Below are 23,381 nucleotides of genomic sequence, written 5' to 3' on the forward strand. Positions count from 1 at the left end.
AACCAAGGGGTTGGTATGAAATGATTGCTGAAACATAAACCTTCAGGGTAGAAAAAGCCAGACCTTGATCAAATAAGTGCCATAAATATGTGAGTAAAGTCACCGGTGAAGCCAGTAGAGATTGGAGACCTCTGGACTTAGTAAAGCATAAAAAAATTCTCCATTTGTAGGAGTACAAAAGCTTTGTCGCTCACTTTATCTGAGGGACATGGTGGTGCTGCGGGCTAAACCGTAGAAGCCTGTGCTGCAGGGTCAGAAGACCAAGCAGTTGTAAGATCGAATCCACGCGACGGAGTGAGCGCCCGTCGCTTGTCCCAGCTCCCGCCAACCTAGCGGTTCAAAAGCATGCAAATGCAAGTAGATAAATAGGGACCACCTCAGTGGGAAGGTAACAGCGTTCCGTGTCTAAGTTGCACTGGCCATGTGACCACGGAAGATTGTCTTCGGACAAAAATGCTGGCTCTATGGCTTGGAAAGGGGGATGAGCACCGCCCCCTAGAGTCGAACACAACTGGACAGAAATTGTCAAGGGGAACCTTTACCTTTACCTTCTCACTTTATCTAGGTCTTCCCTAATTACAGTGGAATTCTCCAAGCTGTTTGATGGAGGGAGTCCAGATCCGGATGACATATCTTGCCTGCATTCTGCGTGAGCAGCTGTGGTAGAAGTGGCAGTTCGAAGAAGTCCATTGCAATAAACTTGAGCACTGTAAACCATGGTTGCTGAGGCCACTATGGTGCCACAAGTATGACATTGGCCCATGTTTGCCGAACTTTGACCAGACTTCTTTGGATGAGTGGGATATGGGGAAACAGATAAAGGAGATCATCCATCCATTGTACCATGAAGGCATCCCCCAGAGAAGCTTTCCCTCTGCCTGCTCGGGAACAGAACATGTTGCACTTGGTGTTGTGTTGCGTAGCAAACACGTCCACATCCAGGACTCCCCATCACTCGTAGATTGTGAGAAATGTTGGTGTGTCGAGCTCCCACTCATGCCTCTGGATGGTCAGACGACTCAACGTGTCCGTGACCTCGTTGTCTTCTGTAGATATATGGATGGCTATCAGAAAAACGTGATGGTCGTAGTACCATCACTCCCACAGATGAACTGCCAGGTAGAGGAGTGACATTGAGTGGGTGCCTCCTTGCTTGTTTATGTAATACTGCACATTGTTGTGGTGTCGTCTGTAACCACTTGAACACTGCAACCTTGTATCAGGGGACAGAAGGCACGAAAAGCTGTGATGACAGCCCACATCTCGAGATGATTTATGTGGAAAAGTCTCTCTCTCTTAGACCACGGGGCATGTATCTTGTGTGGTCCGCAGCCCACTTCCCATCCTGTGGGGCTGGCATCTATTGTCACTTGGACTGTCAACTGCAAAGGGTGGAATGGACGTCCCATGAGAAGATTTGGCATGAAATTCCACCACCTAAACTGCCTTGCCAGCTCTGGTGTGAGGTGGAGACGCTTGGTTGGGTTGTCTGTCAGAGGGTCGAATTTGGACAGATACCAAGCCTGCAGAGATCTCGTCTTCAGCCTCGCATGAGGAAGGGCAGATGTGGTCAATGCCATGAGCCCCAGAAGATGACGAGTGTGATGGGCTGAGACTTTGGTGAATAGACAAAACTGACGGATTGCATGGTTTAACTTTTGTGCATGCTCTGGTGGAAGAAAGATGTGTGCATTGATAGAATCTAGGTTGTAGTCCACCATCTGAGCTGGAACAAGGCGAGACTTCTTCATGTTTACTTTCAAGCCTAGGTCATTTAGAGTCCATAGGATGAATTCGGTGTCCTGAATGGCCTTCTGACGGGAAGCAGCTACGATTAACCAAGACCGCTGTCACATACAGCACTGATGGTACCTGTCTGTCATGGGTTTGGAGGGAAAGTTCCATCCTATGGGGAGTGGAAGGCGGGACATCAGGGGGGAGGAGCTGTACTGTATATATATTTGGAGCTTGTGTGGAGAAGAGGAGTTGGAGTCTGTGTGTCAGACTGGGTACAACTGTTTGTCAGTTAGTACATACCTGGTAGGTTCAGGTTTCTATTTAGGTAGCCAGAACTGATAGGTTCAGGGTCTGCGCATTACCTTAAAGGGTTCTGTGGGAACCAAGCTGTTGTATGTGTGTGATTGGGGTTATGCCACGTTACATTATCCTATTTACCTGATTCTTTTATTTACCCTGTTTGTTATTTCAATAAACCTTGTTCTGTTATTTAGTAAAATCCATTCCTGGTCTGTGTGACTCCTTACAGGGAATGGTTGGTGGCAGCATAAATACATGGTGGCATACTCCAGTAGGTCTGGGGTTGCCACAACCGCGATGTCAGGTAGATGAAGGTATGCTGCTACCGGGGCCATGCATTTTGTGAATGTTCGAGGTGCGGTGGACAGTCCAAAAGGAAGGGCACAGAATTGATAAGCAGTATCGATAAAGAAAAAAACAAAGGTATTTTTGATGACATTGATGAATGGATATATGAAAGTAGGTGTCCTGCAGGTCTATAACCATGAACGAGTCCCCTTGATGTAGTAGGTGGAAAAGATAAATCTAGGGTGACCATACGAAAATGCCTTGGATGAAGATAATTGTTCAGAAGCCGAAGAGCTAAGATGAGTCCGATACCTCCATCCCTTTTCAAGACTGCAAAGTAGTGGGAGTAAAAACTGTTTAGGACGTCTTGAGACAGTACGCTTTGAATAGCCTGCTTCCGAAGTAGAGTGCGTAAGACGTGATTTTGATGTTACCGATAGGGGGAAGATCTGTAAACTCTAGTAGGTAGCCGAATTGAATAATGACGAGCACCCAATCGTCCTTGGTTATAAGAGACCAGTTGTGAAGAAATGGGGCCAATTTGGGTTGATAATGAAAGATGGATGGACTGATTATGATACAGTCAAAGATACTGCTTTCCTTTTTTTTTTTTTTTTTTTTTTTTTTTTTTTGCAGGTGGATGGTAGGACTGTTGGCGCTGTGTGGAAGCCTGAGACCTAAAGGGAGCATTTGAAGAGGAAGCCTATGAGGACCTTGCCTGAGCTGGTGGTTTGTAAGAACGGTAAGACTGAACAGGAGTCTGTTGATACTGTTGGTGACCATATTGTTTACGTCATTGATATTTCTGGTATCTAGTTTGCTGCTGTATAGTGTAAGATTTGGCCGTCTTTTTGATCTTATGTAAGTTTTCCATCACTTCATCTGTTTTTCGTTAAACAATCCCATGGCATCAAATGGGAGCTCTTCAATACGGCATTTGGCATCTTCTGTAATTCTGGAGGATCGGAGCCTTGCGTGCCTCCGAAGAGAAATAGCAGATATCATTGACTTAGAGGCAACATCAGCTGAGTGGCGAGATGCCAACTTTTGGTGTTTCGGCACAGTAACTGCTCCTGCGTGGGCATTAAGGAGAAATGCTCTCACATCTTCTGGAGTCATCTGAAGAGCAGGGAGAACTTTAGCCCACAGCTGTCTTTGGTAGGCTCCAAATTAGCGACCCTTAGCAAGAAGGTGACAAAAGAGTACAATTTTGTCCCAAGATGTTGAATTTTCTCCCCTCCCTTTTTGTGGGAGTAACTCTGGCTTTACCTCCTGATCTGGACTGGTTAGACTGCACGATTGAGTTGGGTGCAGGGTATTTGATAAGGAATGTTGTATCACCGCCATGCGCACAATGATGATTCTCAACTCTTTGGGTGACTTGCATGGATGTAGAAGGCAAAGTCCAAGACTCTTCGATGAGGTCCATTAGAGAAGGAATGTAAGCAAGACTGAGAGGGGGTGATCTCTCTTGGTTAATATCATCAAATACCAAGTCTTGTTTCTGTGGAGGTGGCTGTTCCACATCTAATTGCAACGACTTGGCCATTCGTGAAACCATTTGTACGTAGGAAGAGAAGTCCTCAGAAGGGGAGGACGGATGCAGGTCAGCCGCATCAGAATCAGGGGTACGTCCATCCTGAGGAGATTCCTTGGAAGCGTCAGAAAGCATCCCTTGCTCCTGATCAGATGCAGAGGATGCAATGGAATCCTCCTGAAAAGATGAAGATGGTGATGGTGGGGCTTGATGCCTTTGATGTAATTGTTTAGATGTTGAGTGCTTTGAGGATTGCTGACCTGGAGGTAAATCTGATTGAGGTTAGGTAGCTGCTGGAGCAGAGTAACCTTTTGAGGCATGAGAGTGGATCTGCTGAGATGTCTCCTTGCCTGCCCCACGTTGTTTGGTAACTTTCGGTGTCAAACATTTGACCTAGTAAAGCTCCTGATGCTGACGTCTCAGCGGAGATGAAGAAGAAGAGTAAGATGAAGAGGCATAAACATATCGGATCCTTTTTCGTCTCCCATATTGTTCGATCTTGGATTTAGGGTCGACGTTGTAATCATCATGCCGGTATCGACAGCGATCCAATTTGCTTTCAATCTCCACATAGATAGGGCCGTCATAGTCCGAACGGGATTGATGTCGAGAAGATCGAGGCACCACAATAACCTCCCAATGAGAAGACCGGTGGTGGTCTGGGGAGACATGCTTACGCTTCGTCGTCCGCTTACGTGGAAGAGACTGATGGTCAGAGGTCTCGGAATTGGAAAGGCATATAACCTTTGCCTGCCTGGTGGAAACAGGGCTGGAATGGGCAGAAGCCTGGCTAGACATGATGCCAGTCTGTGCATGGCTAGAGCTCGGAGAGTGGCTTGGCATGGATACTGAAGCCTGAGCCTGTCGAGGTGGAAGTGAGGTGATTCCCTCTGACAAGGACTCCGTGTCTGGTCGGTCCCGAGAGGAGTCTTCTAGAACAGGAGATGGGAGTGAGGCCGAGATAGGCGGAATCTCTTGAGGTTGATCAGGTTTAGAAGAGCATTTATCTTTCCTTAGCCCAGTAGAAGTCTTCTTTTTCTTTTGTTCTGTAGGTGGCTTCTTCAAGATCGACAAAGCCGTCAAAGCCAATTATTTTTTGGGATCGATCCTGCTTCCAAAGTTTTTTTAACAGGCTTGTCAGAGGGTTTAGTCGAGGGACCAGTCAGTAAGGTTTGTACTGGGGCTTTGAAGCGAGGAGTAGGTAGCTGAGATGGTGTTGATTCCACAGCAGTAGATTTGGGGGGGGGGGGAGAGATTTCTCTCACAAAAAAACCCTCAACCTCTGCTCACGTGCCTTCAAAGCAGGTTTGGTGAATTTTCAACACTCCTCACAGGTATTCGCGAAGGCTTTCACGGCCGGGATCTTATGGTTGTTGTGGGTTTTTTGGGCTCTTAGGCCGTGTTCTGAAGGTTGTTCTTCCTGACGTTTTGCCAGTCTCTGTAGCTGGCATCTTCAGAGGACAGGAGTAGCACTTATAGGACCTTTCCAACTCCATTATTCTGTGATTCTGTTGTTTGTGCTCCAGGCAATTTCAGGTTTGAACAAGAGTTGCATCTCCACTGACATAGTGCAATGTTCAGAACATGGACTAGCTTGTGTAAAGGAAACTAAACAATTGCACTTGTATCTGTGAAGATTCTCAGTTATCCAGGTGAGGTTATTTGGAAGTTGAGTCATAGCAACTGGACTTCTTTCTTGCAGTTACAGTATACCACAAATAAAGTACTGTAATATTATACCTTAAGTTACCATTTTATTGTTACTGGGAGAAAGGAATCATCAGTTATTATTTGTAACTACTTCCTTCCAGACTCTACTCTGCCCACGCAGGACAACAAGAGTCAAACTAATAGCTGCAAATGAGCTAAGGAGGCAGTATGGTGATTTGGTATTGGTAACTAGAAAGAACAAACAGAATAAAATCTTATTTTGTGACTTATGTAGAAGAAATAGATCACTTCAGCCTCCCTGACAAACCCTGGGAAAGTTCTCACAAATCAGAAGAAAGTTACCTGCTGATTGTGAGAACTGAGGAGCTAAACCATCATTTCCTTGCTGTATCTACTATTTAATGGAGCAGAGGGCAAGCTCACCACCGAAATCAAATCTTGAAGTGACAAAATGAGAGCAGCCCTGAATTGCATCTTCAGAAGGCTTCCAAAGGGACAGACTAAGCTTTCTGCCTTTTTCCTGGGGAGGAGGCTTCTGAGAAGTTAGCGGGTTTCACTAGGAGGTGGTGGTTTCCAAAATATTCCAGCGGCCCTCTTGTATCTTGCAGGTGACGAGTTCCATCCTGTTGTCTAACTACATTTTACATTAGTGTCACCCACCTGAAGACGACCTCTGCTCGCTTTGGTGTTCCCAATAAACAGATAGCTGACAATGCAACCCCATTTCCGACAGTTGCATTCTATTTGTTTTAGACATTTTACAGCTTTGCCATCTATTATCCCCTGCCCTATGTATCTGAAAAACAAACAGTGAGGTGGAAAGAGAAGTACAGACTATGAAGAAAGGAAGAATGAACCACTGATAGTCCTTTTAAGCTGCAAGTCAACGGCAGGGATAGGCAAGTACTGTTAATAGCCAGGCCATTCAGGGGGAGTGTCCAAAAACCCCACTCAATTTAAGAGCCATGTGTTCAAGTACCTTGACCTGGGCCTGGGGAAAGCGTTGAACCACCAAAGCTAAGAGAGGTTGCAGGTATTCTCATAACTACTGCAATTGAATGGAATAATTACCAGATGTTTCAAAACTCTAAGTTTATTACTTAATGACTGCATAATTAAATAAATAAGAGGTAGAGGAAGAGAGGAATGTGCATAATGACATTGTAAGGTTGGTATCATAAAATGGCATGAGACAGCTGTACAGTATTTAGGCAGAAGGAAGATTTCTCCTTCTCCAAAAAGGTCCATTTTCACCTAGTTTTCTTTATTGAAGAGGCCTTTCAGAATTCCAAAGAATGAGTCTCCCTGAACTGAAACTGAGTCTTACTGCTGACTAAGTAGGATAGTGGCCTTTATCATGGTCCCCTTTCAACCTCACTTGTTGTTCCCAGTGTGGTGAGTAGTGGACAGAGTGATGGATTAGGACTCTGGAGAACAGGGTTCGAATCCCTGCTCAGCCAAGGAAGCTCACTATGGGAGTGCAACTGGCAAAATCACTCCTTAAATATCTCACTTGCCTTGAAAGCCCCATTACGGTCTCTGTAAGTGGGTCGGACTGGATGGCACAGAACACAGACATGGTTGTTATAACTCTTATGAGTTACTTTTGGCCCTAAAATAACTATGGGTTGTTGTGGTGGTTATAAAAGACAAGACAGTCTTTGACTGGTATTATCCTGTATTCAAGTTTTGACCAAAAAACCTCAGTTAAATATCAGTGTAGCACGCATGTTCTTCCTAATATTGTCGGCATTTCTAGCTCTGATTGTGTTATTTCAGAGTTCTGCAGCTGAATTTCAGAGATCTGGCAATGAATGTTATGGAATTCATCATCATCATCATCATAAAGAAAGGCTGCTTCCTTGTAGGTCTCTGGCTGCAAAGCCAGAGGTTGGGAGTTGGATTCCCCCGCTGGGCCTCCCTGACAGGGTCTGGACTCCGTGATCCCTCGGGTCCCCTCCAGCTCTGCAGGGGGCAGATGACGACAGTGGCGCTGCCGCTGAGGGACCATGTAGGTAGGCGGCAAGGGCGGAAGAGAAGCGGAGAAGGTCCCCCGGCGAGCGGCGGGCACTTCTCGTTCCGGCCCTGCTTCGAGCGGCGCTTCCCCTTCCCACCGTGGAGGGGCAGGCGAGAGGCGCGTCACGTGGGGCGACGGACGGAAGGAGGGAGGCAGCGAGCGAGCGAGGGCGGCCTCCCTCTCCCTCCGTGGGCAGCAGCCGGGCTGGAGCAGCAGCAGCAGCAGCAGCGCCGCCGCCGCCACGCCTAACCGGGCCCGAGATTGGCAGGAGGAGCGGGGGAGGGGAGGAGGAGGGGAGGCGCCCGAGTGATGGCGGCTTTGTGAGGGCGGTGGGAGGGCTGGCGGGGGCGAGGGAGCGCATGACGGACTGACTCGGGGAGGGGGGGGGGGGAGCCGCCGCCGCCGCCTCGCCCGCCTTCTCTCTCGCCGATCGACCAGGCCGACCGACCCCGCCGGGTCTGGGCTCCGGCCGCCAGGATGTCTCGCTCGGCGCTACAGCCGAGCCAGCAGAAGCTGGCCGAGAAGCTGACCATCCTCAACGACCGCGGCGTCGGCATGCTCACCCGCCTCTACAACATCAAGAAGGTGCGCGCGCCCGGCCGCAGGGAGGGGGGGAGGGAGGGACGGAGGAGGAGGGGGGGTCGCCTCTCCCCGGACGGGCCGTTGGCGGGGGAGGGGAAGGGGGTTCGGGGTCCTTGGCGTCAAAGGCCCGCGAGGCTCCTCTCCGCGGCCTCGGCCTTCTCCTCCTCAGGCCTCTCTTCCGCCCCCCCCTTCCCCGGGCCGGCGCGAGGGAGGCCCCGGGGGAGGGGGGGCGACCTCCCCCCCCGCACAGAGCTTTGCCCCCTTCCCCTCCCCGCCCAAGGGTTGCCTCTTGAGTCAGGGAGGCCTCCTTGCTCGGGGCTGGCGGTGGGGTGGGGGAAGGCGGAGAGAGGGAGGCACTACGCCTCTGGGGCGGAGGCCGGGAAACGAGCTCTCTTTCCCCCCCCCAAGGCCGACTCTCCCCCCCCGCCGCCTTCCCCGTTTCCTTTCCGCAAAGGAGTGAGGGGAGGGAGTTGCAGACGCCGGCAGGGCTGCTGCTTCCTCCGTCGGGGAGCCACGAGAGACGTGGTGCGGTGGGGGCGCTCGCCGGTGCTGCTAACACGGCCTCCTGGTGCGAGGAATCCGGAGGGTTGCCCGCCAGGGACGCCTGCCGCCTCCGGCCCGGGCTTCTTCCCTCCGGGCGCCTCCCGTCTGAGTCAGGCCACCGAAGTACACCGGGGGGGCGGGAGGAGAGAGAGAAAAAAAACTCTCTCTACTCGAGCCGCCTCAGTGGCATACTCTTGAGGTGTTATGAGGCATCTCAGAATACCTCAGAGTATGCCACGCCGGGGGGGGGGGGGGTTGGTCGCTTTTTAATTTTTTTTTTTTATTTAAACGATAAGAGGAGAAAAATGTAGTAAAGGTTGCAGGATAATGATGGTTCGGCCAGCGTTTACGTCCAGGAACGAGAGAGCGGCTTTTATGGGTGTTTTGGTTGTGAAATTCATTCACGGGTCCCGGTCGTGCTTTCAGACAGAAGCTGGCACAGGCAGGAGGACGTTTGGCGATTAGTGGCCCTTTTCGCACCGGCAGGCCCACGACCCTGTACTGTAACATGCTGAGGGATTTCACTGCCAGCTGTTGATACCGTTGGGGGGGGGGGACAACAGAGTGGATTGCCATGTCAGTTTCCCTTGAGTTTGTGTTTTTTGGAAAATGTATAGTCAGTCTTTGTTTTTGTTTTTTTAAATATGCTGTCTTGATTAAGCGACTTCAGGTTTCCAGAAGCACAGAGAAGCAGACAGTAGCTTACATCTGCTTGGCGGCCAATTGATCAATTTCTGGTATCCCTTCAAGTGCCTGTTGGCTTTTGGGATCATGGTGCTGCAGCAGGTCTTTTACAGCACAACAATATATGACTATCAAAAGTGTGTTTAGTAGCGCTTACTACCAGGGAAATCTGTACAGGATGGCACCCTTATGTCCTTAAATGTGAATGCATATTAGCAGTCACTTTATACAAATCAGTTATTTCCCAATTAATAAGAGATCTAAGCATGTACTCTTGCTCTCGGTCTCTAAAATACATTCTTGGACCACCTGGATTTAAAAGAAAATACTGTACATGAAAGAAAGTAAGGACATAAAAAGATCTAAATTGCATCTGTTCCTGATCAAAAGCATGTAATATAATGTTAAGTGTGATTTTTAGTAATGGGTGATGCCACAATGAAAAGCTTTCACTTTATCATTAAGTGAAAGCTTTTCATCGTGGCATCACCCATTACTAAAAATCACACTTAACATTATATTACATGCTTTTGATCAGGAATAGATGCAATTTAGATCTTTTTATGTCCTTACTTTCTTTTGTGTACAGTGTACTAGATATTCCATTATCTGGAAATACTTCCAGGTATACTTGTAAAGAGCTGCTTGACAGATCACCTATACTGAGCATGCATTGCTTACAGGAGATCATCTTTGTAGAATTTTTTAAAAGTCTGCCATGGTGTTAAAATGAACAGCTTCTTTATCTGAGCTGGGGTAGGGGGTTTATTAATAAAACTGCTTCTGAGTTTTAAAGATAGTTCAGATTGATAAAATTAGCCTAACTTGTCAAGGCAAGTCTGGCTTTTTTAAAAAAAAACTGAACTTCATCATTTGTTCTCTTACCTCATGAAAGTTTGAGGTAAATTAATATTGTAATATTTCAGTTTGGACTGGCTTTCTCTTTATTCGTGTGGATAAAAAAAACAATATTCTTTTCTGGGATCAAAAAAGATGAGATAACTCATTCAGCTAGCCCACCTGCAACTTTGAGGGATGACTTTTGGCTGTCTCCCACCTCTGCTTCTCATTGTATTCAGTTAATTGCTTCATTATAATTTCCACAAGCATTTTAGATCACTTCTCCACCTTATACAAATAGTTCTCAAAATATTGAGTAGAAAATAATAGACAACATAAACAGCTAAGCTTGGCATAATTCATTTTCTATCAGTGTGGAAATAATTTTGCAATGAATCCTCACTGCAGTTTTGTATCCTTTTTTTAAAAAAATTCAGTATTCATCCCTATGGCAACTGTAGGAGCTTTTCAGTAGGTCTTGTTAATGTGGTTTGGTAGATGGAGCAGAAAGGATGGCATTCATGAAGTTCTGAATAGTGCAGTATACTATTTATCATGCTTTTGCAAAGCTGTTCCTAAGGCTAGAAAAAGCCAGAAAGCCCAAAGATACCTGTCGTATTCAAATAATTTTTCCACATTTTTTTGAAATAGTAAAGTGTGTATCTCCAGTGCCATGGGGTGGTTTTTTTTTGTTTTGTTTTTTATTTGTTCTTAAAATAAGCAAGAGAAGATTTCCAGGCAATATGTGGTCTTGTGGTTACATGAATTAGTTACAGTTTTGTTATTTTTATAGAAAAGGGGAAGTAATAGTATGTCACCATTTCCAGCTGGCCCCTTGCTGCTGAGGTTAAACACTCTGTGATCCCACTTGTTTTGACTATAGAATTCTATTTTTGCTCTTATGTCAACTTCAAAATTGGTTTAGTATGTTTTTCAAATTAAAATTTACATTCCAGTTTCACTCTTGAGCTAAGATGAAGACTCTGCTATTTCTACCTTCAGACTTTATACTAACCAGGGTGTATAAAAATCAGTGATTTTTTAAAAATCAAATTGATTTAAATCATTATTGTCAGAAACCCAAATTTTTAAATTTACATTGTCATTTAAAATAATCAGCTCCACCCTGATACTAATGAAAACTGTACAATTAGCTGGGTGCAGTAGGTCCAGTCTAGTGTTTTTTTATGTAGTGTTGTTTCATAATCCCAGTATTTTCTGTTGCAATATACTGCTGGATAGCTCAGTGCTTTAGGTCTCTGGCTGCTGAGCCAGAGGTTGGAAGTTCATTTCCTCCTCCTTGACAAGGGCTGGGCTTGATGATCTGCAGGGTCCCTTCTAAGATGATGAGGGTGATGATGGTGAAATTTGTGCCGTCAGTTCTGACTTACAGCAACATTTTTTCCATGGTTTTTTTGTCTGTTTTTGTTAGAGAGTACGCAGGTTTAAGTGCCTTATGCTGTGGACGCTTAAACTTTATTCAAAGAAAGGGAAAGAAAGACAGAATATGGTAGAAATGTTGTAATATTATATAAATTCAAAGTTTGTGGTCCTTCATATATTCAGAGTATTCATTGCATCAAGCATAAGGTCTCTGGTAATCTTATTTGAAAACGGAGAAAGGCGGTGGCTGCATTTGGATGCTTATCTGAGGCTTTGTAAGCCAAGGTCTAAAGTGTGAATGTAGGCTAGACTTCCTGATTCTGTCTGACCTGGAGAACTCTGGCGTGAAGTTGATTAACAAACCAGGAAAATAAGCTGCTATCACATCCTGTTTTGTTTTCCTATGTGTGGTATAACACAGGGCTCTAGCTCAATGAAATCCCAAGTTCTTCACTCTGATGAAGATGGGCACAAAGAATGGAGAATGGAGGAACATGTAATCTACAGCGTCATAAAGCATGATTCTGTAGGTCTGTTGAAATATAAAGTGGTCAGTACAGTATGGTCTTTTATATTGAAATATAAGGTTTAGAAAAAAAATTCTGATGTATGAATCAAGTGTTTTCCTTTTTGCCAGAAATAGGTTTCTTAGAGTTTTGATTGTTTCTACAACAAACCAGTATTATTAATTGTAAGCAATTTGGTCTTAAATGTGGGTGAGACATTGGTACAGGACCTTTTTTCTTTTAAAAAAAGTTAATAGCTATCATTCTGCATGTTTGTGTTGATCCAGAAGGGCACTTACTCGGTCTTTGAGTATAAATCTATAGTTACTGTGTCGTTTAGTTTCATGAAGTGGATGTACTTGAGAAATCACTTCTGATGATGTATTGATTCTTTGTTTCTTGCTCCTATTAACTTTCCTTTGAGTGGCTGAGATCTTCATTGTCTGTGTGTGATGCTTGAAGTTGAAAGGTAGCTTAAGAATCAGCCCAAAGCTATAGCAGCAAGTAAGGTGAAAATGAGGGAGCCTCTACTCACTGTTAATTGGTACTAGGAGTTGGTATTGCTATAACAGAACCTAAAAACTATTGCTTCTGCAATTTTGTCAAAGGGATAGGAATGGCTTATGCTAGATCTGGTATATCATCTGTGGAGACTGCTGATTTATTCACAGATTCTGGTAAGGTAGCTTTCCTGTGAAATATGCCAGAATTAGTTGGATCAGCCTATTTCTTAGATCCAGAATTGTATCCAAAAGTCAGAAGCATGTACCATGAATTATACTAGTGTTACTGATACCATTCATGTGAGAAAACTTTGCAAGGTTACACATGTGGTTCTAGTGTTCTGGTTTCCTTTGTAATTGTTTGAACCAAGAAATATATGAAATCCTTGATCTTCTAAGGCAGTATTCCCCCAACCTTTTTGTGATTGCGCACTAGCTGAGCCTCTGAGGAATGCGGGGCACCCCCCCCCGTGCTTGCGCACGCGGTCTCAGATGCATACGTGGGGGAGTGCTTACACTGGCGTGCGTGCGCAAAGCAGCTGTGGGGAGGAGAGTGTGTGCGGGGGTGGGTGGGAGATCTGTCTCCGCGACCTGGTCCGGCTCAGGCCACAGACTGGCACTGGGCCGTGGACCGGGGTTGATGACCTCTGTTCTAAGGCACTGGTTCCCAGCCTTGGGTCCCTAGATGTTCATGGCCTACAGAAATCCTGGCCAGCACAACTAGCGATGTAGACTTCTTGGAGTTTAAATTCAAGAATGTCTGGGGATCTAAGGTTGGGAACTACCGCTCTAAGAGAATACCTGAGGTGTATAAGTATTAGCAGAGGAGAATAAAGTATTTCTGGTCCAGAGCAGCAAAAGATTCATAGTTTGTTAAGGAAAACAATTTGTCTGATTAACATAAATTATTTTTTGCACTAATCTGGGTCACAGGATGAAGAGTAACACCAATTTTCTGATGAGCAAGATAGCGCTGATAAGACATAGTGGTTACAGATAACTTTCTAAGTAGAACACAAAGAGTTTCTTGTGACTCTTTAATTGGCTGTGCCATAGTATTTGCTGTCATGTTATAAACCACAGGCTTTATTTATATATATTTTTTATTATTATTATTACTGACCTCAGTCTGCTGAGCAACCTAGGAGTTGCTTAAGTATGGCTGTGGCAGTATAAGTGTTAACATTCTGAATTTGATAGCAGTAGACTCCTACACCTTGTTACAAATTTCTTTTGAAACTTAACATAATTTTGTAAGTGCTTTTTTGCAAGGAATGGGAGCTGTTTGGTATAGGGAAAGCAGAAGCTTCAGAAGCACTATGTAGCTGTGTATGTCATTGTTTGAACATAGAATTTTACAAGGGGAAACTATTCAAGGTCATGTCACCCTTTTCTACTGGGATAATAGCTGGTTACAATCCTGTTGCATAGGTTTTGCCTACAGAAGGGTAATAATGTGACCAGCAAGGGAAGATTTTCAGTAATTAAAGACTTCCTACTTTTGTCCCATGGCCCGTCTGACTTCCTTTTATAAGTGTAGTTGTGCTCAGCCTTTGGGAACCCCAGGATGGAAGGAAGAACTCTTTAATTTCTGTATGTCCTTTTATAGTGTGGCTTTTGACTGTAATTGTGTGTAGCTCCTCTATGTCTATCTCTCTGTTTGTTTGCTTGCTTGTTTGTTTGTTTGTTTTTGTTTTCTATCCTGCCAAGATGTAATTATCACTCAAAGAGGATGTAACATGTCTCAGGTTACAACAGCATATCATGAAAATTGGGAAATTCCACATTTCTGAATATGAGAAGATACCTGGTGCTACAATTTGGCCGAAATCCTGTTTGCATGGGCAAATATTTAAAGCTGATGAGGTTGTCAGCCATGGTGATTTTTTGGAAATAAAACAATTCTGAAAAATACTTGCATAAAGAGGATTTCAAACTTTGCTATAAGTAGTCCATGTGGTCAGTAACTCAGTTTCAGCCAGAGTGGATTTGATTTAAATAAATTTAATTAAAAATAATTGATTTTTATCCATTCTGATTTCAGTGCATATGCAGTATCATGAATGAACTGAGGAATGAATCTGCTCCTAGAATGTCAACTCTTATTATAATTAATAATTGCATCTCATTGAGTCATTAAATCAATGTTGATGGATACTGACCTTGTCCAGGGTTTTCTAGGAGTAGGGTACATAGAGGTGGCTTACCATTCCCTTCTGGAGGTGCATTGTGACTATGGAGCTTGCCCGGGACAATGCAGGTTGGCTGTTCTCTAAGGAGGGGCAGTGTGGAGTTGAACTTCCAACTCCTGGCACTACTGCCAGGTACTCCACCTCACTGTACATCCAAGAGAAGAAAGTTTAAAATTGTGGGTTTATCTCCCTTTATTTGTTCTCTCTTAATATTTAATTCCTTTTAATATTAAAATATACTTGTGGTCTCTCCAACCTGATTGATGGTTCCTTGACTATTTCATGGATAAGAATGCAGTTATCTCTCATTCTTCACATTTCTTCAAATATTATTTTACATTTCATACTTCAAAAAATATGCCAAAATGTGTGTTGTGGGGGGAGAGCTCCAAAACCACCAATTGCAGCGATGGGACCCCCAGGGAGGTCTCCCACGGCGTGCCCACCACCATGGGAGACCTCCCTGGGGATTCCTGCCACAGCGATGGGCACCTTTGGAGCTCCCAAAGGGCTTCCTCCAATGTCGGGCGGAAAGCACTTTGACAGCTCCGAAGGCAAAAAGGCAGGGGGAAGGGGTGGAAAATTGGAATTTCCTGGCCTTTCTCCCTTCCTTTGGAGCTTTCAGAGGGCTTCCTCCAATGTTGGGGGAAAGCCCTTTGAGAGCTCCGAAGCCAGCGATCATGGCGGCGGGGACCCCACGGAGGTCTCCCTGGGGTCCCTGCCACCGCGATCGGCGGCTTCAGAGCTCTCAAAGGGCTTTCTCCCGACATCGGAGGAAGCCCTTTGAAAGCTCCGAAGCCAAAAAGGCAGGGAGAAAGGGCGGGAAATTCAAAGTTCCTGCCCTTCCTCCCTGCCTTTTTGCAGGGAGCCATTTACAAACAGCTCTGCTGGCAAAAAAAATGGCATTGACTTGTGAATGGAGCCTCGACCTTGTTCGTAGGTCGAGCTCCATTCACAAGTCGATGCCAATTTTTGCAAATGGGGCTATTCATAAATCGAAAAGTCCATATGTAGGGCCATTCGTAAGTCGAGGGTTGACTGTAGTTGGCTGGCTAAGGAAGATCTGGGAAGTAACGCTAATGTTTAAAATACACCTGTTTTAATAGGGAATTAAATTATCAACATAATAATCTATTTATTGAAAGATGGGCCTTGTTTATCAATTCTGGGAATGATAAAATAAAAAATCTTTCATTTTGTGTTTATTCAGCTTAATGTAAATATATTTTTTCTCTTTCCAAGTGATGTTTTAGAAATAGCATATAAATATAGCTATTTCTCTTTGTACTGTATATTTAGCAGTATGTTCTTGAATTATTGGTTATTCGTGAATTAATTTAGGTTGTTTATGTGAGTAGATCATGTAGTGTACCACCTTTGTTGAACCTGTTACATTTTATAATCTGGCATATGAATGACATTTTTGTAATCAAGTGACTTAAATGATTCACAAATAAAAATATCTCATAAAGAAGAGGTACTGTTTGCCAGATTAGACAGTGAAGATCAGAATTTTATACTTGCTATCATAATGGAATTGGTGTCACTTTCAGTGGCAAATTGGTGCAAGTTAAAAAGTCTGACATTTCCTATCATAAACCAGTTACTTAACTTGATGTACGATAATGTGAATGAAAGACAAGTATTTGTTTTCTGCTAGTTGTTGATTGCCGTATCTAAATGTGGATACTTAACTGCTCTGTGTGCATGAGTGAAACAAGGTGCATAGTAAACAGCACCCTATAGATTGGCAACACATGAAAAACTGACAAATGAAACTGTGTCTCTGTTTTGTGTGGCAGGTTAAATAATCTTTAAACAACCAGCAATATTAAATTACTAACAAAATTATGGCTGAAATGCTCTTGCACAACATTATGCAGCACAAGTAGGAAGACATCATCATCCTACAATAGTATAATTTAATTTGTATTCCAATGCTCCATAGGGCCCTCTTTCTACTGGAAGAAGGCTTTGGAAACCTCAGGATAGGGGGAAACCTTTAATAACTAAAACCCTTTGCTAGATTGGTGGCATCAGTCCTGGTTGCAAGTGATGTTTGGTTATTAAAGGCCTTCCCCTCCCCCAGTGCCAAGACTGGCAACGGTTTCCTCGGGTCAGAAAGAAGCCCTACTGAGTCTTAAAACCTAATGTGGTTGTGGTGGGAAATAGGGAACTAATTAAATATTATTGTTGTGGGTGATAACGTCATCCTACTTGCTTGGCATAAAGTTATGCCAAGAGGATTTCTGCCTCTACGAGGCAGTGCTGATAAGTATTGAGCCTTTCCCAGAAAAAAATGAGCTGGGAAGCTGTAACTGCCACACTATTCTACATATTCCTCTAGGAAGTCAATGCACTTGCGACATTTGTCCTGCAGCTTCTTAAGTCCCTGCAAATAAAATTCTTCCGACTGCTGGTGTAACCACTCGTTTGCAGCATTTGTTGCCCCCAGAACACACCCAAATTGTTGTCCCTTTAGGTGTTTTTTGAGTTTGGGAAACAGATAATACTCAGAAGGAGCCAGGTTGGGAGAAGAGGGTGGATGGGGCATCACTTGAAAGCCTAAGGACAACAGTTTTCCCATTCTCACACCTGCAGTGTTTGACGAGGCATCATGCAACAGGATGACACCTTTGGAGAGCTTTCCTCGATGTTTTTCGTTGATGTTTTGCCTCAACTTCGTCAATAAAACACAGTAATATTTTGCATTGATGGTTGAACCCTGTTGGAGGTAGTCGACCAGCAGAACTCCCTTCTTATCCCAAAAAACTGTTGCCATTTGCTTCTGCACCGACCTTTGCACTCAGAACTTCTTTGACCTGGGGTACCACTGTGCCTCCATTCCTTAGACTGCCCCTTTGTCTCAGGATCATAACAGTAGATCCATGTCTCATTACTATTTTGCCCAGGAAATCTGCAAAATTTCTTGCAAAATGTTCCAAAACAGCCACCGATGACTCCACTCATTTCCTCTTTTGTTCAGGTGTCAAAAGTTTGGGGATCCACTTTGCTGCCAGCTTTCTCATTTCCAAGTCGTGGATAATGGCAGCAACTCTCTCACGTGATATTCTCAGATATGTAGCAATATTTTTGGCTGATATTCGGCGGTCCTCCATGATCTTGTCATGGATGGCTTTCACATTTGCAGGCACAGAGACAGAAATAGGCCTTCCACTGGGTTTTTTACTTTCAACACTGAAATGGCCAGTTTTAAAATTGACAACCCAACGTTTAACATAGTTCACAAACTATGGGCCACTGTCACCCATAGTTTGTGACATTTCATCATGGATCTGCTTTGCACCTTTCCCTTGGAGAAACAGGAACTTGATTATGGCCGTATGCTTTTCCACGTTGAACTTTTCTGGAGGTGCCGCCATGTTCACTTTGGACCGGAAAATGAAAGCTAAGTTAAAATCATAGGTAGTTGATTTTTGCACCGTTGAATATAGACAAATTGGGCAATACACCCTGCAATTTATAGCTTCCTAACTCAATTTTTTTCTGTGTAAGGCTCAATAATTATCAGCACCCCCATATAGTTCAACTTTTCATTTAATGGTTTAACAGTGTGCTTAGCAATATTGTAATTGCTATTTTACGAACAGTTCATGTAAGTACGGTGGTGCCCCACATAACGGGCGCCCCGTTTAACGACGAATCCGCATAGTGATTAAGTTTTTGCAATTGCAAAAGCGATCGCGTTGCGATGTTTTAAATGGTAAAACATCGCTTTGCGATGATTGGTAAGCTGTTTCGCTTACCAATTTTCACATAGTGATGTTTTTAGAACAACTGATCAGCGGTTCCAAAATGGCTGCCGGTTTAAAAAATGGCCGCCCGCTGAGTTTTTGCACCCATTCATCGCTTACCGGGCAGCGAAAATGGCGGCCGTATGGAGGATTTTTGCATAACGGTGAGTTTTTAGCCCATAGGAACGCATTAAACGTGTTTTGATGCATTCCTATGGGCTTTTTTGTTCCGTATAGCGACGAATCCACATAGCAATGATTTTTCCAGAAAGGATTATCGCTATGCGGGGCACCACTGTATAGGTTGTTGAAGCAAACTGGCCAGTGTGTGTGTTCTTCAAACAGACATGTTGACTTACTTCTGAATAAGGGCCTTCCTTAAGTATGCAGTGGGGTCTCGACTTACGAACGGCTCGACATACGAACGTTTCGACTTACGAACTGCTCTCATAGGAATATATGGACTCGACTTACGAACTTAGATTCGAGTTACAAACTCTTTTTCCTTTTTTTAAAAACTAAGTCATCTTAGGTTAAAAGGAAAAAAGGAAAAATATCCCCCTCTAGTGGCAGAAGATGGAATAGCAACCATTAGTTTCTATGGACGAAAAGAGCAGATACGGATTAAATGGTTTTCAATGCATTCCTATGGGAAATGCAGATTTGACTTAACTTTTCGACCTGAGAACTGCCTTCCAATACGGATTAAGTTCGTAAGCCGAGACCTCACTGTAGATATCTTTCTAACATGCTTACAATAAATGGTATACAGTGTTAGGATTTGCCTATAACTAGGATTTGCCTATAACTATTGTTTGTTTTTTCATTCTTGGCTAACATTTCTTTTTCAGGTATGTAACCTTTCACTGATAGTTGTTCTGTTCTGCTCTCCTGAAAACTGCGTATGTTGTCTGTTGTTAACTCCCTTTTGTTCTATCTTGCCACTTTGACTCAGTTATTATTTTGGAAGTTGACATGACATAACATGTTTTGCGTCATGAAAATTATTGTACATTAGGATTATTGTATGCATAATAAAGATAGTGCATATTAAAATGTTGGCTGTAAGTAGAATTATTTTAATATCGCCTAGTTTTGACTTTTAACAGTATTAGTTTGCATTCCTAAATGTGATGTTTGTGGGAATTCAAAAAAACATTTGTTTATGTGTAACTTCTCTTTCTTTGTTACAATGCTTCCCCAGCAAGGACAAGTATGGAAGGTTTGCAAAGCTTTTTCACCTTCCCTTTGCCCGCTTTCAGATCAGTATCCTATTCCATGACTTCTGTCTCTATAATCCACAGCAAACAATAGAAAATTAAAGACCTGCCCTCTTGGCTTTTCACTTTGTTGTGTAGAGGTGCATAGCATGTTCAAGTGTGCATGAGCCACTGCTTCTCTATTACTCGAGAATTTTGTGCCCAGAAAAAAGTGGCAGCATGAAAACCAAATTGTTGTGTAGCTTCCTTCTAGGTAGATATTAATCAGATGGGTGATACAATTCTGCTGTATGCCATTGATTGCTCTGTTCTCTGTTCCAGCTTGTCTTCACTATTGGATTGGAACACAGCTTATATAAGAGAGGTTTCACTAGCTTTGGGAATGGGTGGCTCATAATTTATTTTGGAAATAAACAATTGTGTAGTCACAGAATCCCATAACAGCTGATTTAGACAGTACTCTCTAAAGATATTCTCTTTATTTGAGAGGACTGAAAGAGTAGATAAATCTGGAGAAGCAAAATTAAAGCAGACATGCTGAACATTCAGCCTGGAGCCAGATGCAATCCAGAGAAGCCCCTCTTTTGGCACAGGCGGTTCAGTAGTTTAATTTTTGTCCCACAGCAAATATAACTAGGAAGTAGTTTGTTTACAAATAAAATCCTTGCCTTAGGAATGAAGCATGTGACAGTAGAACTGTTTGCCTTTAGCGTGGCTTCTGTTTGTGCCAATAATAATGAAAACTAGGAGCCAAAGCTCTCCTATTATGCAGTACACAGACATCAGTAGATTGCAGATGCATGCAGTTGGACACAAACCATGGTGGATAAAGATACAGTAATTTTTAAAAAAATCTAAATGATTTAAATCACCATTTAAATAAAATAACATTAAATAAAATAATCGTTAAATCTGATTTAAATCAAATCCGCCCTTATACAAATTCCAGCTAAATACTTTCTTTCAATAAGGGTAATTATTCTCTATAGGACTGTAATGTGTTTGTAGGCTGGACTATGCTTAATATGGCTCTCAGTTCAAAAGCTGTACAAAAATGATAATCATACTAACATACAATTTATATAGTTCTGCCTCTTTGGAACATTTTAGATGTATTTACTTTTAGAAGTAGGAATGCTTATTGTTAAGTGTTTTTGGAGAAATTTCAGAGGAATCCATGTTTACTACAGATCACTGTATTTTTTTTTTTTTTTTTTTTTGCTTTAGACAAAGTGCACTAAGGCCAGAACTATTTCCTTCTTGATTAGGTTCATTATTATATGGTGGCAGTTAAAGATGAACCTGCTTCACTAAAAGAGAAGTACCTTTTAAATTTACAACTGAGCTTCCCCCTCACTGCTGTTCTGCACTAACTGCTTTGAACCTTCCATGCATTTTTTCCAGTAGAAGAGCATCTCTGTACTGTCTCCCATTGCATAGTTCAGCTGTGACAGTTCCCATTCATTTTTTTTCACCTCACTGAAAAGCTAAGACATATTCCTAGTTTTTGGTTGCAGACTTAACTGACATGATGTTCTGCGAAAAGAATATGTTTTTAAATTCTGTTTTTATTTTCTTCCATAGGCATGTGGAGACCCAAAAGCAAAACCGTCATACCTTATTGATAAAAATCTTGAATCAGCTGTCAAATTTATTGTCAGAAAGTTTCCAGCTGTCGAAACGCGCAACAACAATGTAAGTAATGGAAGAGCAAATATTTGGATCTGTTAAGTAACAATTACCCTTGTCAGTTTTAGTGAAGCATGTGGGATCTATTTTTCGGTGTGAGTGTGCAAGGATCACAGCATGGGTCTTGAAACAGGCTGAATCTCAGTGGTAGGCTGATTGGATGTCAGAAGAAATAGAACTCTATGGAAGGCAGAGGGCCATTTCTTGAGGAAACAGTGATAGTAGCTTCTTTTGTTGAATGTTGCTGTGCCATAGAAGCCTTAGAAAACAACAGGAGCTTTATGTCGTCTTCAGTATGATAATCTTAAGATTGTGCGGTGGCAGTGTCTTAGAAAACAAGATCACAGTATGAACATTTTTAAAACTTTGGTTTGAAAGTGGGAAATTACCACAAATGATCAGTTAAAATGTACAAATATGAGCTGCAGATGGGATGTTAGTATCAGACATTTGAGGACTAATGCTCAGTGACAATTTCTTAAGTTAATTCTAATGGAAAGTTTAATAATATTGGTCAGTATTATGTTCACAGTGTAACGGTGGTTGTGTAAACATTTCACTGATACAACCAGCCTTTCAAACAGTGTGAAATGTGACTTATGAAGGGGAGCCTCCCAGAGTAGGATCAGTTTTTATGCAGTCGTCCATCCACAATCATGTTATTTTCCTTTTTGCAAGAGTATTTGCATAAAACATTTTCAGGTCTTAACATTGCATTTTGCATTTGGTTGCAGTGGTTGCTACAGGTAAGTTAGTCTCTAGGAGTACATCTCAATGTGTTATCAACCATATTTTTAAACAAATTCATGGATCTTTGTCTTCACAGGAGATATTTCTGCATATCTCCATGGAAGGCAAACATTAAGGTTTTGGAGTGGGGTGGGGATAATTTTATGTCTTTTAGAGCTGGGCTCTCCAAACTACAGCCTGCAGGCCCCATGTGGCCCGCCATGCCATTTCATCTGGCCTGTTCCCTTCAGCCTGTGCGTATGTGGAGGGGTGGGAGGCTTGGGCATGTGTGCGGGCAGGGGTATGTTTGTGTGTGTGTGTACATGGGAGGCACACGTGTATGCAGTGTGCACACATTCCTGTTCCTTCTGCCCTCAAAGATGTTGGAAATATCCGGTGTGGCCCTCGTGGTCAAGCGTTTGGAGACCCCTGTTTTAGAGTCTTGTGAACTGCCCTGTGAATGCAATGTGCTGGGAAAACATTTGAATAGGGTTGATCTCAATAGATTATGCAGACTGAAGCTATTCTAGTCCAGGGGTCCCCAACCCCCGGTCTATGGCCCAGGACCGGGCCGTGGCCTTGGCAGGACCGGGCCGCAGAGACAGATCTCCCAATCCCCACATACACGCCCCCCATGTAGTACACCCACCCATATGCACACACGGGCACACACACGGCCTCCCCACATGCACACATGGCCTCCCTGCCCACCCACGCATGCATGCACAGGTACCGTCCCACTCACGCATGGGTGCCTCGCCCACACATGCATGGGTTCCCCATGTATGGACACCGGCCTCATTAAACCAGAAAAGGTTGGGGACCATCTAGTCCTTCTGGAGGCATTGTGGAACTGATACAATATCTCTCAAGAAGTTTGGAACAAGATAATAACTTTAACTCCTTTTTTGTGGTTTCCTCTCCAGTTTCTAGTTTCATTTGTTTTTTCTGGTTAAGGTTATCTTTTTATATCATCTTGTACCTTCTTGATTAAAATAGGCATGCAGTTTCTTCTGTTATGTATAAAATAATTTATGATAATAATATATGGAAACTTGCAGGATTAGTGCTTGCTTCTTTATAATGGGAATCAGGAGGACAGTCTTCTTACATGTTTGCTTTTCTTCTCAGAAGTGGAAAGGGAAGGGCAGGTAACAGGCTTGCATTTTCTCTGCATGCAGCAGTTTGCATGAGTGCTTGAGAAT

General features: G+C 43.4%; 1 protein-coding gene across 4 annotated transcripts in view; it reads left to right on the top strand.

The window, feature by feature from the left end:
• Nucleotides 1-7,895: 7,895 nt before the first annotated feature.
• Nucleotides 7,896-23,381, top strand: part of NCKAP1 (NCK associated protein 1) — a 75,706-nt gene continuing 60,220 nt past the window's right edge. For 2 of the 4 annotated variants that reach the window (XM_072981134.2, XM_078393696.1), the window contains exons 1-3: nt 7,896-8,135; nt 19,743-19,760; nt 21,343-21,453. In XM_072981134.2, coding sequence (XP_072837235.1) covers nt 8,028-8,135; nt 19,743-19,760; nt 21,343-21,453 — 237 coding nt within the window. In that variant the 5' untranslated portion in view covers nt 7,896-8,027. The remainder of the gene's footprint in view (nt 8,136-19,742; nt 19,761-21,342; nt 21,454-23,381) is intronic. The other 2 variants (XM_072981137.2, XM_072981139.2) reach the window with 1 other exon arrangement.

This window comes from Pogona vitticeps, chromosome 1 (genome assembly GCF_051106095.1).
Source record: "Pogona vitticeps strain Pit_001003342236 chromosome 1, PviZW2.1, whole genome shotgun sequence".
Taxonomy (NCBI): domain Eukaryota; kingdom Metazoa; phylum Chordata; class Lepidosauria; order Squamata; family Agamidae; genus Pogona; species Pogona vitticeps.